At 40.8% G+C, this 22,629-nt stretch overlaps 1 protein-coding gene across 3 annotated transcripts; it reads right to left on the bottom strand.

The window, feature by feature from the left end:
• Nucleotides 1–4,242: 4,242 nt before the first annotated feature.
• Nucleotides 4,243–18,967, bottom strand: LOC135713496 (uncharacterized). 3 transcript variants are annotated; one of them, XM_065236620.1, is made up of 4 exons: nucleotides 18,597–18,967; nucleotides 18,165–18,315; nucleotides 6,597–7,240; nucleotides 4,243–6,528 (listed from the first exon to the last, which is right to left on the bottom strand). In XM_065236620.1, the coding sequence occupies exons 2-4, from the start codon at nucleotides 18,243–18,245 to the stop codon at nucleotides 5,007–5,009; spliced, it is 2,247 nt and encodes a 748-aa protein (XP_065092692.1). In that variant the 5' UTR covers nucleotides 18,246–18,315; nucleotides 18,597–18,967; the 3' UTR covers nucleotides 4,243–5,006. The 3 variants fall into 3 exon arrangements, with proteins under 3 accessions (XP_065092692.1, XP_065092694.1, XP_065092693.1); XM_065236622.1 differs by lacking the exon at nucleotides 18,597–18,967 and adding an exon at nucleotides 18,399–18,584; XM_065236621.1 differs by lacking the exon at nucleotides 18,597–18,967 and having other exon boundaries at nucleotides 18,165–18,584.
• Between the last annotated feature and the right edge of the window lie 3,662 nt (nucleotides 18,968–22,629).

Genomic DNA, 22,629 nt, shown 5'->3' with positions numbered 1-22,629 from the left:
TCTAGACACTTCTCCCTGATCCGCGCCTGGGATCCGCGGCCAGGAGTCTACGTCCCTACGCGGGAACAGGAACCCAACGATCGGAGCCAGTACCGCTGGTGATCTCTCCGGGGGTGCCGTCACGCCGCGGGTCTTTGCCATGACCACTTTGTAAGCATCCCCCCATGGGTTCGTGTTGGCGCTTTGGCATAGGCTGTCAAAGCACGCGCGCTTGCGTCTGGCGATCTCTTTATTGAGGGCTGCCTTAGCCGCTCGGAGAGCGACGCGGCGTTCCTCGCGAGATTCAGTCGTACGAGCTCGTTGCATCCTCCTTCTCGCCTGGAGGCAAGACGCCCTGAGGATAGCAATCGACTCGCTCCACCAGTACACCGGTCTGTGGCCATGCCTGGGATAGGCTCTCCTAGGCATGGTTGTATCGCACGCCCTTGTCAGTGCTGCTACCAGTTCTTCCCCCGTCAGATCCGGGGTTATTCGCTCCCGCCTCAGTGCTTCGCCGAAGACCTCCTCCTCGAAGAACGACGTCCGCCAGCCTCGAGCGCAGGAAGAATTTCCTCCTGCCACTCGCCTCTCACCTGGCCCCACACTGTACCGAATCGCCTGATGGTCACTATGAGTGTAACCCTCATCGACCCTCCAGTGTAGGTTGCCCTCCAAACTCGGGCTGCAGTATGTCACGTCGATGACGGATTCTGCACCATTCCTTCTGTAGGTACTGACCGAGCCGGTGTTGGATAGTACAACGTCCAGCTTGGCCATTGCCTCCAGTAGGATGCGTCCTCTCTGGTTGGTGTGGTGGCTACCCCACTCTACCGCCCATGCGTTAAAGTCGCCCGCAATGACCACCGGTCTTAGGCCGACAAGTACCGCAGTCAGTCTGTCCACCATCTGCGAGAATTGCTCGATAGACCACCTGGGCGGAGCATAGCAGCTACTTAAGTATACTCCGTTAACCCTGGCGATCACGAATCCCTCGCTCGAGTTGGACACGACTACCTCCTGAATGGGGAAGCTCCCCATCGTGCATATCGCCGCCATCCCCGACGCGTCCGTGACCCAATTCCCGTTGCCGGTTGGGACGCGGTACGGGTCAGAGATGATTGCGACATCCGCTCCCCATTCCACTGCCGATTGCCACAGCAGTTGCTGGGCAGCCGAACAGTGGTTCAGGTTCAACTGCGCTACCTCGAACATGGCTGAGCATTGCTCTTTGCCTTAGCAGCATTGCTCTTGGACCCCGGGCAGCGGGGGCCACCTGCCATGTGGTTGGTAGGGGTATTCCCCTTCTCCGCGCATATAGTGCACCTCGGCGGCTTTTGGCAACCTCGCGCCTTATGGCCCTCCAAGCCGCACCATCTGCAAAGCTTGCTCCTGTCGGTGTTCTTGCAGTCACGGGCCACATGGCCCTGACCGAAGCACCTAAAGCAAGCCGTCACCGGTCGGGGAATACTGACGGGGCAGACCGACCAGCCCACTCGCACCCTCCCTGCGGCTACCGCCTTTCTGGCCTCAGCTGCAGAGAGCCTGATGGTAGCCACTTGGGTGGAGAACAGTCCCTTCCTCAAGGTAATCGCTGATTGCGGTACCTCGACTTGACACTGTTCCCGGAGCGCCGTGACTATCTCGGTCGCCTCCGTCACTTCGTCCAGATCCTTGACCTGGATGGTGATAGTCGAGCCTAGCGACTTCACCTGCACCCCAGAACCAACAACCTCCTTTGCCAGTTTCTGGTAGGTTGGTCCCTGGTCCTTAGCACCACGTTTGAGCACCAGGAGCATCTCGCCTGTACGAGTGCGCCTGATGCTCCTCACGTTACTGCCCATCTCCACAAGGCGCTCGTCCGTTCTCATTTTCTTCAAGACTTCCGCGTATTTCGACGCGTCCGTCTTGAGGATGAGAGCTTCGCCCTTGTTCCTGGTCCGGGCAGCACTGCTCTTGGGGGCAGTTTTGTCCGGGGGTTTCGGGGGTTTCGGGGGTTTCGGGGGGGTACCCTTCTTACCGCCCTGCTTCCCGCCCTTGGAGCCGCTAGGTTTCTCAGTATTTCTATTGGCTATTCCAGCCCTCTTCTTCGGTACGTCCACCACCGCACTCTCCACCTGCACAGAGACTTTCCGTCTCTTAGGGCGTGCTGCGCCCTTTACTGGCGAAGGTGAGGGTCGATTACGCTTCTGTCCCTGCGTAACGGCAAAGTGGAGGGCCTCGCTGGACATCGTATTGTTGCCCGCGAAGTTGAAGGCGTCCGTCTGGGTAGACTTCGGTTCCTTCTGTTCCGCCCTCTCTGCGACCTCTAGTCGCTTCCTGAGCCGCTCGTGGTCGTCCTGGGCCTCGTTCACGTTTGCACGGAGCTGTCGCAAGGCCTGCTTTAGGTCCTTCGCGATGTTGCTCTTCGTACTCGTGAACTCAATTATGGCGTCGAGTTGTCCCGCGATTGCCAGCAGCCTAGGGAGGGGCCCAAAGCTATTCATAGTTCTGATTAGCCCGGGCCAGTCCTTCGGCTGCTCTTCCGGCTGTCCACCGATCCCGGCCGTTGTCTCTGCATCGCGCGGAGATTTCGACCGTTTGTTCGGCTCTCTGTGTTCAGGAGATCTGGGTAGACCTCCCTTCGCGAACGGGTTCGCGGTCGCCTCCTCGGCGACTTGTTCAACTGGGGTTTGGGGTTTTTGGTTTTGTTGATGATTGTTTGAAATCATCCCGACTGTTGGGTCCCCCTTAGACCGCTATCCTACCGTGCAAATGGAATAGTCGCTGATTGATCCCCATGGGTGCCTATGCGAGCAGTGAGGTCCATGACGAGGGTTGACATAGGCCTTCATGGGGCGTTATGTTCAGAGCCGGATCGCGTAAGACGGGAATAACTCAACCGAACCTATTCCCACCGCAGCCCCAACTGGGTGGCACGGGAGGAACGTATTCTAAGGCCTGCCAGGGTTTTATGGGACGGAGACAAACAAGGCATCAGCTCAAACGTCGTTTCGGCCGGTTCCACCCGACTCTACTAAGAGAATGAAATACCTTGAGTGCCAGCCCGTAGCGTGGTTTATGGTAAGTTTCCACTCAGTGTCCTACATAATGCCAGTGTGTCAGTATACATACTTGCGATCTTACTGACATCGATCGCAAGGCACCTTCCGGCGCTTCCCCTCGTTTGTTGTTCGATTAGCCGACTGGATCAGTACCGCAGCACTGGTGGTCCATCGTTTCCAGGGTGCACCACGGGGAGGCGAACAACTTCACACCCCAATGATATCCGTGTAATGTAGCTTAAACGTCAAAGCAGAGTCAAGTGTAATTGGTAGATCACGAACCACGAACCGAAGAGATGAACTAGCCATATGGCTAAAAATATCTATAATAAAGACAAAAAAAAAAAAGAATCACGAACCACATGCTGCAGAGGTTGGACATCGATAGTATTGATAGTATTGAATGTAATTGGTTTTAGTATGCGATGGGTGTCACTTTTGTCGAGTGAGTGAACTCAAATCCATCCGTGCACTCGTCTATTGTTCAGGCAATCATAAGATGCTATGACCGACGTGACGATTGTTTAAGCCCTGGTTAAACAAGCTATTCAAATGAAATTACGTTCTCGAATTTCACTTGGTATGTAATGAGCAACAGAAATTCGCGATAATTCATATAGTTCCAGCTGCTGATGATTAATTTTAAATAAGCTAACTGTACTGCCTACGGTGCCTACGACGACGACAATAGGCATCCTTCAGCTTGCTCACAATCTCCGACACTGGCGAGAGACCAGCAGACGAGCACTTTTGCAAGCCGTAAACTCGCTGGCAACGTCGACCAACGAATCAGCACCAAAACTCGCGACGGACACATTATCAGCACTTTCCCCGGATAATTTACCAACCGGACCGTGTTCAAACTCGCACACGGTGACGAGACTCTCGATAGAACTACACGCCGTGACACAGCGTGACACTCGTCACTCTCGCGAAAGCAAACCCGTCGTCTTCGAACTAAAAATCAACCGGGAATGCACGAATTTCACCACACCCAACTGCGAAACACGTTCAGAAGCACTTTTGGTACACCTTCGGTCGAAAGCACTTAATTTTTTTTGCAAAAATTGTTGCGAGCGAACCAACATCAACACCGACCGGAGCTCTTTCACGCACCTTCCCTTAAAACAGTTGACTGTTACAGTATACAACGGTGCTTTCTCAACTACACAAAAAAAAAAACCAAGGCGTATCTCATGTTCCAACGTATTAAAATGTTTTTTTTTTGTACATGCCGCAGTTTATTAGAATCACATTTTAGCTTCAGTAAAATCACTGATAAAAGCAATAGCACGTCCGTCTCAAAAAGCTTGTCTGTTTCTGTTTTCGTTTTCCGATATGCAATAAGGTTACTGTTTCGTTTTACAATATAATACCTATCTAAAAATGTAATTTCTGTGCAGATCTAATCAAAAGGCAATTCTTCGAGTTCGAGATTCCTGGGATGATTCTTTGTTGCGTTTAGCTGTCGCTGATGATAGGACAGATGAAAAGTTGTACCGTTTTTGCTCAGATCACAGAAATTGTTTCCTTTTGGTTGTGCAGTTTAATGTTTCACCCGTGCATTCACGTCTAAAAGATGGACAATTTGCTAATTGCATTTAAGCTCAACATAAACTATATTATGGGCTGAAAGCTAAGCTTTAAATATCTTAAGTTTACGATAGTTTTCAATTTTTAAACAATACCAATGCAACTAATACAACACTACTATAATAACACGTAAACTTCAAGGTAGCAATAAATTTAGCTAAAACATTTTGGAATTTGGAAGCCAAAATTGGATATCAATTAAATAGTAACATTTGTGAAGCAGCTTAGCTTAATGTGTTGAGCATTTTTTTTTGTTAAACGCTCTATAATATTGCAGCAAATTCAATTGACTAAAGCTATAACATCTACACTGCTTTTGCCGGTGGTTTGTATCATGTAGGTGGTGAGATCATGCTAGTTATGGGACCAGTGTCTCCAATATCCATTAACTTTTCATAAATTTTCCTGATTGTGGCGCTGAAGAACGCTGTTAATTTTCAGTCGCAATGGCGATAGATCAATTTTTGCGAATCGTGGTAACGAACCGAAACGCTTGCCATTTCCGGCTGGCTGGGGCTCTCCACCTTTCCGGGAGGAATTTTTCTCCTGATATTTACTGGGAGAAATTGAAACACCACGTGCAACAGTTGCATACTTTTTATAGAGTCGCGGGATCGTCTCGGGAGGATTGTTCTCACTGTTCTTCGTAGGAGATCCGTCTGTTATCATTATTATCGGGTGCGATGAATGACCTCGTTCAGAACTGACACTTCTGGTATTTACACGGGACTTGCTACACGATGGTTTCTGACCAGATTTGCTCATTCGCGGGATTGTAGATATGTTCTGTGGAGATGCTTTGCGGTGGGTAGTTTTAGGTGAGGTTGTATGATGATTTTCCGAACGTTTTGAATTTGTTCTCTTAACGCTTCCTTCCCTAGAATTAGGACTTACAGTTGGCGTATAGGCGGGCTCAGTTTTCTTGGGCGACCGAAAATCTTCGTTAGGATAATATGAAGCAATTTTGTCGTCTATCGAATTCCTGTGCTTGTTCGAACTGCTGCAGACACTACTTCTGTTGCTGTAAATGCTACTTACTCCGCTCGAGGTCGAGCTAGAGCGACTTGCATCTTCCTTCACTGTTCCTCCGCCATCCATATTCATGTAGATAGATTCGTCATTGCATGTTTCACTTGCACTTCTAGTTCTCAGTTCTACACATTGCAACTTTTGACGATCGAAGCCGGTTCCTGGGGCTCCCATTTCGCAGTAACCTTCAGGATTTCCTATAGCAGGAGGGTTTTCCTTCACTGACATCACGCAGTTCCATCCTGCCAGATTAACCGTCGATGTATTGCTTAAAATGTTAAAATTATCAATGATATTTTCCGACACATTCATTCCTTGTCTGTCTCTTTCCTCATCTGCAATCATTAAATTAGCTAGTGATTCTTCAATCGACGAACATTTCGATACATTCAAAGATTCAGATGATGCAAGGCAATTCTCTTCAATGAAGTCGCCTTCTTGTAAAACGTAGAACTCCGAGCTGCATGATCCCCCATTAGAGATATTATCTGTTGAGCCATTGCCACTAATTCCATCCACCTTCAGTGCACTAAGATCCGGGCTCGAGAAGCTGTTTCGCTTATTTTCCGCAAATCGTAAGTGAGCTACTTTATCACGGTATACAACTTTCTGGTTCGGTTCTGATGTCGCTGTTTTCTTGGTAGAAACGTTGTCTGCTTTTGGCTGTTTATGATCATCACCACCGGTGCTGGCAGATCCACTGTTTGTTCTCCGTCGGCCGAACATCGATTCGAATAGTAGCCAGTGTTTCTTCTTTTTTAAATAATCGGATTCTGGCGTGGTGAACGATCGCTGCAATTCGAAATCATTGGTGTGGGATCTTGGGCGGGGTGGCAGTGGAGGAGGTGCAATAACATCGTCAGCTTCTGCCATTGTCCCAAAGCTTCTGAAATGGTACATAGAGCTGGTAAATCTGCTTCATTTAAAATTTAAAACAATCAATTTATTACATACCTCTCAGCTTGCTCCTTAATATCTGCAAGTTTCATTTCCTCATAAATACCGGATGCGATCGAAGCACGTGACAAGCGAGATCCATTAGAAAGTGCCGCAATCGGTTTATTGGGGTCGAGAATTTCCTCATAAATGCCAGAAATACCAGATATTCTTCGGGCCATGCTGACTTGCGACTGGTCGGGAAGATTCGGCAATGGTCCAAGTATATCGTGCACATCAGCCATGTTTTGTGTGAAATCGAGATTCTGATAAAGCCCCATGTCGTTATTAGAGGTGCTTGGCTGTATTTCGTTCCGGATCTCGTGAATCGGCGTTCGGCTGGCCCGCCGCAGCTGCAGGATCTCCTGACGGTACAGCTCGAGGTTCCGGATCGATTTCTTCATCCAACGTAGATGACGTTCACACAATAACTGCGACGGTAGCGCAAAGTACGCGCAGCACCTTTTGCGATTGTTCTTCCAAAACAGTCCATACGAATGGGCTCGCGTACGTGATGTGGCCATTTGAACGGTCAGACCGGGAATATTGATGCGTACGATCAGATCGGTACTTTCGTCGGTATGTGATTTGAAGAATGAGATTTTAATGTAGCACGGAAAGCATTTTACCGCTTCCACACGGACGAAATACCGCGTCCAGGACTAGAAGAAAGAGAAACAATATTTCAGTGATGGTTTGAACGTAGCACATACGGTGCTGAGCGCTAGCAATTACCTACTAGAACCAAATCATTCACATAAAATCAAGATTCTAAGCATTGAAAGCTTTCAAATATCTAGATTTATTTTAAGAACCTGTACTCGAGATTCATGTTAAAAAAGTAATAATTCGGGCCTTAAAAACATATCAATATTCCTGATTTCAAGCAGTTGCCAAGATTTTTTGATTTAAGTAAATAAACAATATAATTTTGTTTTTTAATGTTCCAGAATTTTGAATTTTGTAGACCTAAAATTTTATTTTGTAAGAAATTACCAAGTCCAAGATCATCGAAACTTTTTTCTGGTTCCAGAATTTTTATTTCTTATAAAAAACATGGAAGTTTTTTCAAACCCTTTATAAATTTACCCTGTTATCAGCTTTTTCATGTCTAAGATTCCCTAAACAATTTCTAAGTTTAATCTATCACACTCAAAAGTTCAGTCTTCATTGTTTGAAGTTCATTCGCTTTTGCTGTTACCCCGTTGGAGGCAAACAACTAGTGGAGATGTCGGTGGAAATAAAACAGACGATTAGATTCAGCTTCCCACATGGCTCGCCGAAACCATTAGTTAATGAAATTACGAATATCGTGATATCTCTGGACGCGGATCCCACTCACATCAGATGATTGCTACATACCGTATAGCGGAGGAAAATTTATGTTCAAGTTCAAATCAGTGGATTCGATGCTTTATTGTTTTCTACACAACCGTGAACAATTAACGGCGCCGGTGGTGTAGTGGTAAGCGTGATTACCTCTCACCCCAGCAGGCCTGGGATCAATCCCAGTCGGCGCCGCCGGATGTTCTGAGGCATAACATCTCTGATCACGCCTTCCTTCGGATGGGAAGTAAAGCCGTTGGTCCCCGGTTCATGAGTTGATGGGTCGATAGGTAGGGTCCAGGTGTGGGAGCTGCCTTCTTGGCACGTCGGTAGCATTGGTGCTCAGCACGGAAAACAAGATCGACGGAAAAAACAAACCAAAGGAAAAAAAAAACCGTGAACAATTAATTTTCCATTATACCGATGGAAAATCAGTCGAGGTACGCATGTCGCCTGCGGGGGGCACCGTTCAGTACGTGAGAGTTTACGATCTACCACCAAAAGTCCCGAAAGCATTCACGTTTGCTATTTTAATTGCATAATAGCTCTTATAGGATGTCCCAAAATGTCTAAGCACGACTTTGGAACACCCCTGCTTGTTTCAGATGACGTTTAAACAGATTATTACGCTGAATCATTGTTTACGTTTCGATCAACAGTTTCGTGGATCGCAAGTGTCGGTTCTTTACATTTCCTTGACAATACGAAGCATTTCTTCGGAAATGCGCAAACAGATCGTGCACAAATGGTGTACTATTCGCAAAATTTCTCTGAGTCAATTAGCGAAATTGGAAGGTGTAAGCATCGGAGCCGTTCGAAACGCGATTCGGAAGTATGGTGATGAATCAACTTTCCAGGACAAGCAAAAATCTGGACGTAAACCGAAATCTGGACCGGAAAATCGTGCAATCTTTCACTCGCAAGAAAAGTGCTTCGGTTCGAGACGTGGCTAAAAAAGTGGGATCCTTGAAGAGTAACGTCCAGCGGGCCAAGGCACGAATGGGTCTAAAGACGTATAAGAAGCAGAAGAAGCCAAAGCGGAGTGAAAAACAAGCCGCATCCTTCAAACCGAGGGCTCGGAAGTTATACGACGAATGACTGTGCGGAAAATCGGGGTGCAAAACTCTTCCTGGTGATCAGTACTACACCGTTTGTGCTGGCCGAAGTATTGACGACGCGGATAAGTCGATTTTTACCGAAAGATTCGGTAAAAAGGTTATGGTTTGGCAAGCCATTTGTGAGTGTGGTATTCTTTCCAAACCGTTTGTGACAACGGAGACAATGACAACCGATGTTTACGTGCGTGAGTGTTTAAACAAGCGTCTGTTATCCATGATCCGCAAACACGACGCCTCAGTACTGTTTTGGTCGGATTTGGCGTCGGTTCATTCGTCCAAGGACATGGTAGCCTGGTAAAAAGCCAACAAGGTCCTAATCGTGCCCAAGGAGATGAATCCGCCAAACTGTCCCCAGGCCAGGCCAATCGAAACTTTTTGGGCCCTGACCAAAGCATAATTGCAGAAACATCGGCTGATTGGATCTCGGATTTTCTACGTTAAACTGTAAAAGAATAGTATAGAGAACATGAATACGAAATAAAAATCGAATTTGCTGTAAACAGAGTTACGTTATCGTTTTTTTTTAAGTCGTGCTTAGACATTCTGGGACACTCTATATACCACTATGTGTCCATGTTAAAACATGGGGGCATAGTGGGATAAGAGCTATTATGCTGACTGTATTCACCTTAATTCAACAATATTGTAAAGCAATGCAATGGAATCTAATAATGGAGCTAGAAAACATTTATTAGACGTCTGATAAAGCATGTTATTAAATCAATTAAAACAGTCGAATTAAAGCGTCAATGTATGTGCAAATTACACTTATTCAGTTTTTTATTAGATGAAACCTCTGGTGTTGAATCAGGAAGACAGTAAATCAAGCATAACTTTTCAAAAGGACGTAAGTCGTAAAAATAAACAAATCGATATTTTGCATCTAACCGACTATAAAATACATGCTTTTCCTACGAGTTAATGAAAAACAAGGTTTGAAATTGTAATGCATTATGGAAAATATATTTAATGAACGCCCTATGTAACCTTCTTTCATTGTTTTTAAAATGGTGTTGATACACCCTTTTATTGTCAACATGACTTAACTGTTAAAATTTGATGATAACACAAAAACTGTAGATACGCTCACAGTGAAGCGTCGTATGTGAAAAAACAAAGCAACCACTATCAATCAGCAAATGCGTCAAGTTTGTATGTTTGTTTTTGTATTTCCGGGAGCAACATGTTTATGATTTCAAAAGTATTCTAATAAAATTACACTTTAATCTTGACTTTAATATTGAACTTCACATACCAGTCTGACCAGCGCTTTCTTAATACGAAAAACACAAAACATATAACATCTGACAGCAGATAATGCGGTGACCCTCTCATCTCCGCTTTTAACATCGATTATTTAACAACTCTGGGTAGTTATGTTAATAATCCAAGCAATCGACAATTCCTCAATGCTTTTCGAGCTGCCGACGTATCTTCACTGCAAAACAAAAACCGGTGTATCTGATTTGACGTATGTGAAAACCCTTCTGTCAAATAGACGAATCATGCAGGGTGTATGTAACAATCAAGGTGTGATACCGACGAATCAATCAGTGTGTATGTAGGTAGTACACAAGTAAAAGGTGTATGATTATGTTTTATCAAAAGTCTTGTCCGTGTTTGCAAAACTCGACATTTTTCACAATTCTCTTAAACGCTATCCCTTTATCCAACTAATAGCACAAACAGATTTAAAAAATAACATTCACTTTTAAATAGCATTTAATAATCTCATATAGACATTGTTATCCAATGTTTCTAATTTCCTATCCAATGTTACATACGTCCTTTTGAAAAATTATGCTTGAAATGTTTATATACGGGAAATGTCGGCTTCGACAATACCTTAACCTATTATCGTCAGGCGCTAAACAAAGTCCTAGAGCACTCAAATTTGGTCAATACATGCTCTCAAACACAATGTCAAAATTGAGCTCTCAAGAACATTGTTACGACGATAATAGGTTAAGGTATTGCCGAAGCCAACGTTTCCCCTAACCAATTCGCAATCGGAATCAAAATTCAACTTAGGAAATCGAGGCAGAAAAACAGTGTGAGGAAATGGAGGTTAGAAATGAACCGTGCTCTTGAATATTCAATTTCGATTTTTCGAAAGCAAATTTATGGGATCCTTCAACCATTTGTTTTATTTTGAGCTTGAAAAATGCTCATTGCGTGTTAGAGTTTATAATATTTCTCAAAGCGGGTTGCAATTTCATGAAATATTGGATCCATATCTTTCATGTCTTTCCGTCACTATTGGTCACTTTTTATTTTTTTTTAAAGCCGCTATTTTCGTTATTTTATTCACTGAATTCACTATTGTTGGAGTAAATCGGTAACGCAGTGTGCTGATCACCTCCTTGGAGACCGAACGTCACCCCTAGCAACCTAAGTTTTCTTAAATAAACAACGGTGAAAAACTTTTCATTCCTGTTCAAGACTCCACTCAAGCTAGTCGTTAAATAAAATCCATTCTACTTTTAAACTTTGCTGTTCCGGTTCTTTCTAACCATCAAGAACTATTGTAAAAGCTGCTCAATAGCATTCTGCGCAAACTTGCGTTTTTCCGAGACTTTGAAATTTGAAAATCTTCAATGTTCGACCATTTTCTTGGCTGCAAAGTAGAAAAAGGTTCCTATAAATATAACCTATGTTCTAGAAAATACAATTTCAGAAAACAGTATTTGAAAAAATTGGCCTACTAAGCACAACCCGCCTTTTGTCTCGGTTTTTTAAACAGATTTTTTTGACGTAGAACTACGTCTTTGTCGACTATACAGGGGTACAATCAAAAATATGTGTGGTGAAATAGTGTTAGGTTTTGAACGCTTGTAACTTTGTCATTTATAGATGAAATTAAAATCCAAATACGCCAACCGATAGGATATTACTTAACGAATCTGCTGAAATAAATACTTTTCCAATTTTTAATCAAAACATTTTTGAAAAATGCGCGGATGAAATTTTATCACTGTTTTCATGAACTAAACGTTTTCCCCAAACCCAGTCATCATAAACGAATACAACTTGGTTGCACTGTTGCACATCACTCTGCTTGAACCTGAAAAGATATAAAACAGCGCTGCTTTCCTGCCTCTGCTCATTACCGCTTCGGACGGCGTGGCACTAGGTCCTACAGCAAGCAGGACCAAGACTGCGGCTAAAGGTGGATCACGGCGTAACCATGACCACCACAATGAGGAATGAGACTTGGAAAATTATGTATGTAAAGCCACCTCCCCCCCCCCCCCTTAACAACAACCCGAAAAAGACATGGACTTTGACGATCACTTTTTTCCGGGAAATAAATTTTAAGCAAACCACAATTAGGGGCTGTTACACTAGTTTACAGCATTTTTGAACTCGGTAAGGTGATGATCATTTCCAATGCAAAATCCTACGCTGAATTCAATGCCGTGGTCAGAAAAAAATAAAGTAGAGCCATTTTTGAGATATGCAAAAATTTTGATTTTTTGAATTTTGGACAAAAGTACGATTACTAAAATGTCAATATCTTTGGAACTAGTGCACCAATTTTAAATCTTTTTTTCTGAAAATGAAGCTAAATAAATTTGCTATTGTTCATTAGAATATTATGTCTTAATTAAAAATTTAATTTTGAAGTCATTTAAAAATTTACAGCATTTTTTTTTTATTTTTCCTGCGAATTTTCCATAAAAATCTTGTTTTAATCAACATTTTTAATGGGATAAAAAGATTCAAAAAATCATTCCATAATTTATTCTTAAAGTCCATTCAAAACCGGAGAAAATGAGCCTTTAATGGATGAAATCGGTTGGAAATTGTCGAAGTTATGAGCATTTTTGTAAAACACTTAAAAATGTTGCTGAAATACAACAGCTTTAGAGTTCCTTTTCTAGGTGTCGTTGTAAGCAACCAAATCGCATGTAAAGTTTTCATGGGAGATTCTTTTCTCTACATATCAATTTGATTAAGGCATATCAGGATTTAAAACCGAGTTGATACAAAAGAAATTTATTTAGGTTTTATTAAAAATGATTGAGAATCGAATGACTTTGTCTTCGATGTTTTGAACTTGTTTCTCGAATCAGAAACCAACAATAGTCACCCATCATTGCTTCATCCCAAAACCCTTGGTAACGACGTTCCATCATCTTCATTTGTTGGTGAAAACGTTCGCCGTGCTCATCACTCTCGTCACCAAGATTTTCCGGGAAAAAATCCATGTGAGAATGTAGGAAATGTATCTTCAAAGACATATTCACACCTGTGTTCAGTGAAATAAAAGGATTTGAAATTAATTATATGTAACAAACACAATATTTTTGATGTATACCTATTTTCTCATAATTTTTGAGCAATTCATCGACGGCTTCCTCATAATCTGGGCTTCTGAAATTTCCTAAAAAGGTTGTGACAACACGCTGGAACGATTTCCACGCTTCTTCCTCATCTGGTGTCAAAACTGTATTGAATGCGGAATCATTGAGCAGTTTTTTGATCTGTGGGCCAACAAATACACCTTCCTTTATCTTTGCGTCAGATAAATTTGGAAATACTGATTTCAAGTACTGGAATGCCGGCCCTTCTTTTTGCAACGCTTTGACGAAATTTTTGAATAGCCCAAGTTTTATATGTAGTGGTGGAAGTATTATGCGTTCTTTTACCACAAGAGGATCATTTTTAACGTTGTCTTTACCAATTGTGAAATTATTCCGTTTTGGCCAATCTTTTCGGACGTAGTGTTCCTTACGAGCTCGACTGTCCCATTTACACAAAAAACACATATATTTTGTGTATCCCTGTTGCAATCCAGTCAACATGGCAACCACTTTAAGATCGGAACAAATTTTCCAATTGTGTTGATTGTAATTTATCAAATTGAGCAATAGAGCCATTGATTCATACGTTTCCTTCATATTAACGGCATGAGCTAATGGGATAGAAGGTTTCTCATTCCCTTGATGCAGTAAAACGGCTTTCAAGCTCAACTTGCTGCTATCGATGAATAAACGCCATTCAGCTGGATCATATGGCTCACCAAACTCTTCAAACAAGCCGTTTACGTCATGGCAAAAACATGCCTTGTCCTTTGTATAATAATATTTGTCAAATTTCTTGTGACGATTCCTGTGACAAGAAATTTTGACCTCCTTGCTCAGCATGTTGTGTTCTTTCAAGCGTGATGCCAGCAATTCGGATTTCTCCTTCGATAAGTCGAGATCTCGCACCAAATCATTAAATTCGGATTATGTAAACAGTTTGGGTTTCTTTCCAATTCCACCTCGAAGTCTTCCTCGCATTCCTCCTTGAATTCCTCCTCACTTTTTGTAACAGTCGATTCAACAGAGGGCGCTCGTTTCCGCTTTGGATAAACAGGATACGGGACCGAACTTGAATGTGGAACAGGTTTTGTCATAGAAGCCACTTGTGGATACTCAACTGTTTTGTGACGTCCTTGTTGCTTAACTTTTGTCAAGCAGAAATAACAATCCGTTGCATGACAAAACGGTCGACGCCAAATGGTAGGCATGTCAAAGGACAAATAGCGACTGACAGATAACAAATAAGTGAGTTAGTAAGTAAGACATTAACACTTATCAAAAATAGATGAAGTAAGATAATGTCGATCAGGAAAGAACAAAGCACTACCCTGCTGTACATAAATTGTATATATGAAAGTTATTCAAAAAATCAATTTACCTTGCGCCTGACATCCACCTAGCCAAGCACGTTTTGCACGAACTACATAATACTTTTGGAATCCACGGTTCGTCAAAGTCTCCAGGATCAATTTTAAAATAAAGCCTGTATGCAGTTTGCAACGAAACAGTGAAATTGACCGATTTTGTAAATATATAGTTGCCACACGCGTAACAAAACTTTTGAGGATCATTTTTACACTTGAATTCACGTTTTGTCGTATACATCGTTAAGCAATGTTAAAGAAAGAAAGCTGTCAAATTGAGTTGGTTGCGTTAGGTTCTCGCCGAGCGGTCTCACAAACACTAGCGTAAATTATGTTGTTGAAAATATCCCATTTAATTTTGCGTGACAGCTGGTAGTGTTAGGGAAATGCACCGTATGCGTACACGTCCGCAGAAAGGCTTACTGGAAGTGGTGCATGAACCTAGGAGCGGGACAACGGCCAATCTTGGAACATTCAATTTCCACGATTTTACAAAAAAATTCATTACTTCGACAATTTCCAACCGATTTCACCCATTAAAGGCTCATTTTCTCCAGTTTTTAATGGACTTTAAGAATAAATTATGGAATGATTTTTTGAATCTTTTTATCCCATTAAAAATGTTGATTAAAACAAGATTTTTATGGAAAATTCGCAGGAAAAAAAAATGCTGTTAATTTTTAAATGATTTCAAAATTAAATTTTTAATTAAGACATAATATTCTAGTGAACGATAGCAAATTTATTTAGCTTCACTTTCATAAAAAAGATTTAAAATTGGTGCACTAGTTCCAAAGATATTGACATTTTAGTAATCGTACTTTTGTCCAAAATTCAAAAAATCAAAATTTTTGTATATCTCAAAAATGGCTCTACTTTAATTTTTTCTGACCACGGCATTGAATTCAGCGTAGGATTTTGCATTAGAAACGTTGGTCAACCACTGAAGTTCACACTTTTTATGTTGTTTTGTAAACTAGTGTTATTAACTACGTACACAGTTTTTTGGGATTCTTCCATCCGTTTTTCCATATTATGCACAAAAGATACGTTCCCCGCAGGATTCATAATAATAAGTATAATAGTCAAAAATGCATGACAAAAATCAATTTTGCGTGGTTCTACGTCATACTGCGGTCGTGTCTAGGACCCAACCCTTTAATTTTTTCACAACATGGAATGTTCTCACTGCAGATGCTTTCCAAATTTATTTAACTTTCCGTACTTATCGTAAGATTTGATAAAGAGTAACTCATTTTTGAGATATTGTAAAAAATCTTACACTGCTTCTTGATCCCAAACTCGGCCTACGGATTCTAAACTCGGTCTAACGCATTGAAACGCCATTGAATTCACTTCGACCTTTCGGATGAAGGCAAAAAATGATTCGGATTTTCGGAGGCGAACCAGCCCAAGGCTGAAAGCCTCCCTAATAAAGTTAAATAATAATAATGATTCGGTTTCCTTTTGTTTAAAAAAATGGGTGCAAACATTCATATCACACGTTCTCATTGAGTTAGTTTGGTAGATTTTGAACAGAAGTATCGTACTAAACGCATAATTGACTTGTTAACGCCAAAATCATGGTTTTATTTGATGTTTTCTGCTCGATACGCCCAAAATGGGCAATACCCTAAACGGCAACTGAAGAAGAAGGGAAATTTCAAGAGAATTCTAAGATGATTCCAAGAAATTCTCTTAAGGGCATTTTGAGAAGAATTTTGAGGTGAAATCCATGGAAATTTTAAGAGAAGACATTTGGTAATCTAAATGGCATGCCAAAGGATCTTAGAGGACTATTCCATTCCAAGCGAAAATTATGGAGAGAAATGAAACAAATTCTAGCGAGAAATATCGAGAAAACAAAGATAAATTAAGTGTGGTTATCTGGAACGAGTTCCTAAAGTGTTCTGAATTTTGAGACTGGAGAGTATTTCTAGGGAATACCGGACAGAATCAGGATCGGCATGCTCATTTTTTAAACACAAATTGCTCTTTTGTTAATAACTTTTCACTTAGTTGATGAAACTTGATTTTACTTTAAGGTTCTATTTACTTTGATGCATTTTTTTAAAAAGAAAAAGCAGTTTTTTTCGACGCATTATTTTAGATTGCAAAAAGCTCGCGTCATTTTGTGTAAAATATCAAAAGGAATCGAATAGTGCGAGCTCTTTGCAATCTGAAATAATGCGTCGGAAAAAATTGCTTTTGAAATTTTCCAAAAAGCATCAAAGTAAATTGAACCTTAAGCGATCAGAGTTCAGAGTAGACCCTTATAAAGAAATTAAATCACAATATTTTAATTCACACCAATGAGTTTTTTTCAATGAAAGTTTGACATGGACAGCGATTATTGCTTTTGTCGTTTTTGTGACGCACATTTGGGAACAATTTTTCTAAATACAAATGTATTGTGTTTTACGTTCCTATAGGAACCTCAAAATCTTTCTATCAGTTGCTTCAAGAAAATCCATGTTTCGTCAAGTGAATGCCGAGTTATTAACAAACGAGCAATTTGTGCGAAAAAATGAGCCTGCCAACCCTGGACAGAATCATAAGATTATTTATGGAAATCCTGAAAGTAAATCGAAATTAAGTAATTATGACTACTTTTTGGGATGTTCCTAAGCAAATCCTTGAAAAATGTGCAAAAATATCCAGAGATGCGTTCTTGAAAAAAAAAAAAAAAAAAAATCGCTAAATTTGAACATTGAATTTGTTTCAAGATTCCGTGCATAGAAATACAAGGTCCATGATTAACAAAAAATCTTAAGATTCTGATACTTCGATTGAGAACAAATTTCAAGATCCTGGACTAAGATAACTGGTTTTAAGATTATGGAGCTATAAATTGCAGAAAAGTGTAAGCAAGTTCGCTAATAAAATGCTTCTCCTTCCCATACTAGTGAGCTTTGGTTTTGCGTATTACCGACAATACTTAGAAAATAGCAAAATCGTTGTATATTTTCCAGTTTAAATTTTGATGGATTTCAATTCGAGTCAGACTTTGTGATCGAAATATTTATAACTCCATATGTCGTAGCCATAGGCGTAGCCAGATAGGGGCAGGGGGGGGCGACTGCCCCCCCCTAAACTCGGCAACACAAAGGCTTTCGAGGAAATGGCGTTCGGTGAAATGGCATTCGGCCAAATTTTCCATGGTAATTTTTTTTTCGCCCCTCCCTAGCTCGAAACCTGGCTACGCCCTTGGTCGTAGCTGTATCTCTCGTTGTTGTTAGAACAACTTGTTTAAATATTTGATCAGAGATTATCACCAACGCAATATGGAATGTAAATGAAGTGGTCACATTCTCCAGCATCAACATATTTACGGCAAGCGACATATCAGACTGCTGTTCCTAATAGATATCGTTACGTTCCGATGGTTTCAATTTCAGCTCATCACGCTTCCAAAGCTACGCGATAGACAATAGACGGATATGATTCATCCATGTAGGTACGACTTACCTTGAGGTGAGAATACTCCAGCTTCCGTTCGCGAATATCGAGCTTCACATCCATAAACATACTGATGACGTTCTCCTCCATCTTGGACTCGCGGGTAACTGCAGGGTCAGTTTTTATCTTTTGTAGCCAAATCGAACTTGCAGATCACGTCCTGAAATTCAAAACATTCACTCAAACTGCACTGGTAACAGAACCGACAATAATGTTTAATCGATCGTCGCTATATTGCTGCACCTCTTATCGCTTCTGCACCTACACTCTACAGTCTACACCTGTCTGCCAGAGCTCTAAATCGCGCGCTTCAGTGGACAACAGAAAATCTCACTTGTTTGTTTTAAAACCACCACTATATCGCTACATGCGAAAGTGATCATACAGCTTGTGCGACAATAGTCATTCAACCGATAAAAAAAGGGTACAAAGATTATTTACCTATTGACTTGATGGGTAGTAAATTATTCGACTGGAGTGTGTGTCGGTCCCCTAACACTTTTATTTTTGTTCACCGGATGATCACCACATATAAAATTTCCTAACTCTGCCGTCTGTCTGCATCGTATAAAAGTTTCTAACAAGATTATGAAGCTGGCTGTTTTCTGTTATGAACAATCCAAATTCTTCTCAGGATAACTTTTCATATTTATAATGTTTTATAACACTGATATGTAATTAGATGTTTAACTCAAAATTTGCTACTAAATTAAATTTAAAATTCTCCATTCTGCTGCAAAATTCTTAACTCAACCACCACACCCGTGAGCCAAACGAAAATAAACTACATGGACCATGGCACTGTTTGCGCCTGCTCATTATCACGATTATAACTGGCCGCCAGCCAGAAGCAGCCACATTATACGGCTGCTGTCAGGAATAAAATAATATATACCTAAATACAGATGCATTCATAGTTGATCAACGGAGAACAGCCATAGAGACTGCAAATACGATACATTTAGCGATGTTCAGTTTACCTGGTAGCAGCGACGCCGAGGCGGGCGTTATGAGTTTTTGGAAAAATTTACACCATTAACTCTATTTGTATTGTTGGTTATTTTTGGGACGTAAAGGAGCAGCAGAGACTGGAGAACATTTTTGACTCTTTATGTACTAAATTTACTTTAGTTAACCTGCGCCATTTTTAGTTTGCACAGTGTGCAGATTAGCAGGGTTCAAATTAAAAAGAGTTCAGATTGAAACGACCAGATTACCGCGGGTCCACGGTATTGGCGTTGACGGCACCGTCGAAAAATTTGCTCTTCAAGCAAATATAGACAGTTTCTTATGGGAATTTTCGGTGGAGTGAAAGGATAGTACAAAGTCCGCCATGTTTCACGCACAGTCTGACGTTTGCTTATGGATTTTCTCATAGGAGTAAAGAGCTACAGAGTCGCCGTCAACGCCAATTTACATCAATTTTTCTCAAAACAAAAGACGTCCTCATAGCGAATCCATTTTTTTCTTCCTTCATCCATATGCCGAAGTGAATCCAATGACGTTTCAATGTGCTTGTATGGAATTGAATCTCGTTCGAAAAAGAGAGGTAGTTCGGGTTGTGCTTAACTGCCCATAAAAGCATAACTGTACCATATGAATAAAAAATCAAGCAAATATGGGACAATTATGCGAGTATCGACAGTTAATATGACTGAAATTAGATCTTAACCCGCATAAACGCGAACCATAAATTGACCTTACCTAAAATGGTTAAAAATTGTTTATAATCCCTGCTAAACTTTAACTGAAATGGTTATGGAACTTTACATGAACGTTTAATGATAAAGTTTCAACCTTATGTATTATGGTTTTTTGGAACTGGACCTTACAAATAATGGGTTGTTAAGAACCATTACCGTTCCAAATTCTTGTTTTCTCCATACATTTTCGGAAAGAGAACTATATTAGAACCTTTTAACTTATGATTTGAGAACATTAATGGTAATGGTTATGGTAGTCAGTAAGGTCCGCGAATGGTTTTGTAACATCGTTCAACTTTATGTGGAATATATCGCGAATTGGTTGCCTGTAATTTACTGATTACCAATTCACGATATATTCCACGTAAAGTTGAGCGATAATACAAAACCATTAATGGACCTTACTGACTACCATAACCATTACCATTAATGTTCTCAAATCATAAGTAAAAACGTTCTTATATAGTTCTCTTTCTGATAATGTATGGAGAAAACAAGAATTTGGAATGGTAATGGTTCTTAACAACCCATTATTTGTAAGGTCCAGTTCCAAAAAACCATAATACATAAGGTTGAAACTTTATCATTAAACGTTCATGTAAAGTTCCATAACCATTTCAGTTAAAGTTTAGCAGGGATTATAAACAATTTTTAACCATTTTAGGTAAGGTCAATTTATGGTTCGCGTTTATGCGGGAACCCTATACACAGATTTTACGGAATAACTGCTTCCATGTAAAGCCCTACAGTAAAAGTATGGACAACCGGTCCGCACTCGTGTTTATTTCAGTTACCATGGGGACGTAATTTGTGATTAGTCCCGGTCCCTTTCAAATTGTATAATTATTTATGTACGACCTTAAATTTGAAGTGACGTTTCACATTCATCTAGTGATGGCCGATTTTCATTCGAATAATCGATTAATCGATTAACGAACCGAAAATTAAAATATTTGTAATCGGTTATATCATGCTGATATAAGCATTAACCTCACCAGAGGATCATCACCCATCGTTTCAAACATATGCTGCACTCTCATTGGTGGAAAAATGACAGCACAGCGAACAAAAAATAATCGATTAGATGTTAATCGAATAATTTAAAAAATGGGACATCTCTGATTTTGGTGTGATTGTTTTGATAAAAAAGAGCGCAAAATTTCATTTCTACCGAGGGGGCAGCAAAACCACAAAATTACCTTGCATACGGGGGGTATTCACTGGATGAAAGGGACCGTGAAAGAGAACACTAAAATTGAATTACGTTGATTGATATTACTTTTTTTTGCTGTGTGGCTTACTAAGAAACAAGCAATACAAACATTTGCATATAGTAAACCGTTAGTTAATTCCCAAAAATATTATAAGATTTGCGGTCAAAAAAATAAGTATTACATTCACTGTATTGCATTTTATCTATCGACTGGTTCTACAGTGAGCAATATACGTAACAGTTACTAAAATAACTTTTGTTTCTATTTCACACGATTTCTAATGTTAACTTTTACCACAGACAAACAGACATAAATCATTGAATATTTCTCACTGTAAAGCATCGTCGCTAAAACATTACCGCCATCTGTTGAGTGTACTGTGGTGGGTAGTACGCTGAACAGATGGCGGTAGTTTGTAAACGTCAAACGCAAGGGAATTGCCTATGCGCGCCACAGGTGGCAGTACTACCAACTACGATACTTTTAAATTGGCCGTTAAATGCTTGTTCAATGAACAACTCGCGAGTGTTATGTCTGTTTGTCTGTGCTTTTACTATGGTGCTCATATTGGCCCTTAGGATTGTTGATCGGAGCAATAACTGAAATTATTCAAACACATGCTAAATGATAAATGAGTATATCATAAATTATCCTTATTAACACTGTACACTCAGGTCTTTTTTTACATGGAGATGCACCGTGTAAAAAACCTACAAAGATTTTGATTTGTCACATACTAAAATATTTTTAATTTTGACGTAAGACTACGTTACATTTCTATACCGGGGGTCACATTAAAAAAATCAAAATTCAGACATGCCAAACACGGACGCAACTATAGCATAGAGGTAACTCTAAGACAAGTAGGTCCCGAAGAAACGTGCTCAACTTTTTGGCTCACCTCTGGTACTATCTTCGGTCCCAAGCTTGTCGAATCACCCCTCGAAACATAGGTAAAACCAATAACCCCTCATTTTATCTGTCAAACTTTCATAGCGAATCAAAACAAACATTGCGTAGTACTAGAATTTCGACTAGAATAGGGTACGTTAATCGTTTGCTTGGGACCAATAGGCTACTAAAGTGGTGAGCCAATTTAAAATCGTTAGTTTCGTATTGATTGTTGACTATAGTCCGTAAATCGAACAAACGACACATTGCGCATTCTCACATAAGCGAGCTCAATGCTCGGTTGATCGCTCACCATTTCACCAAGGGAGGAGAAAAGTAGCGATAATAAAAACAAAACGCTTGCCAAATCGTTTTCTTCGTCATTTGCTTTCGAGCAACGGACGGATAAGCGTCGGACACGACGTATGAGTGGAACAGCACGCATCGCACCAATACGAAAGACGACGGACGACGACGAAAACACCCACATCGCAGGAGGAAAGGGTTTGCCACCATTTGAAAAACAACAGGACCTTTTCAATTAAAAAAACGGAAAGAGTTTATTTAAAAATATGACTGAACATCTACAGGCGTTATTTGCCCCAATGATGTAACTTAAACTAAACATGAAAAGTACTAAAACAAAATATCAATAAGTACATAGAT

The sequence above is a fragment of the Ochlerotatus camptorhynchus genome, unplaced genomic scaffold (genome assembly GCF_037179485.1).
Source record: "Ochlerotatus camptorhynchus isolate MF236.1 unplaced genomic scaffold, CSIRO-AGI_Acam_v1.1 ptg000558l, whole genome shotgun sequence".
NCBI lineage: Eukaryota > Metazoa > Arthropoda > Insecta > Diptera > Culicidae > Ochlerotatus > Ochlerotatus camptorhynchus.
Note: the sequence above shows the minus strand (reverse complement) of the source record. Positions and strands in the feature narration are given on the sequence as shown.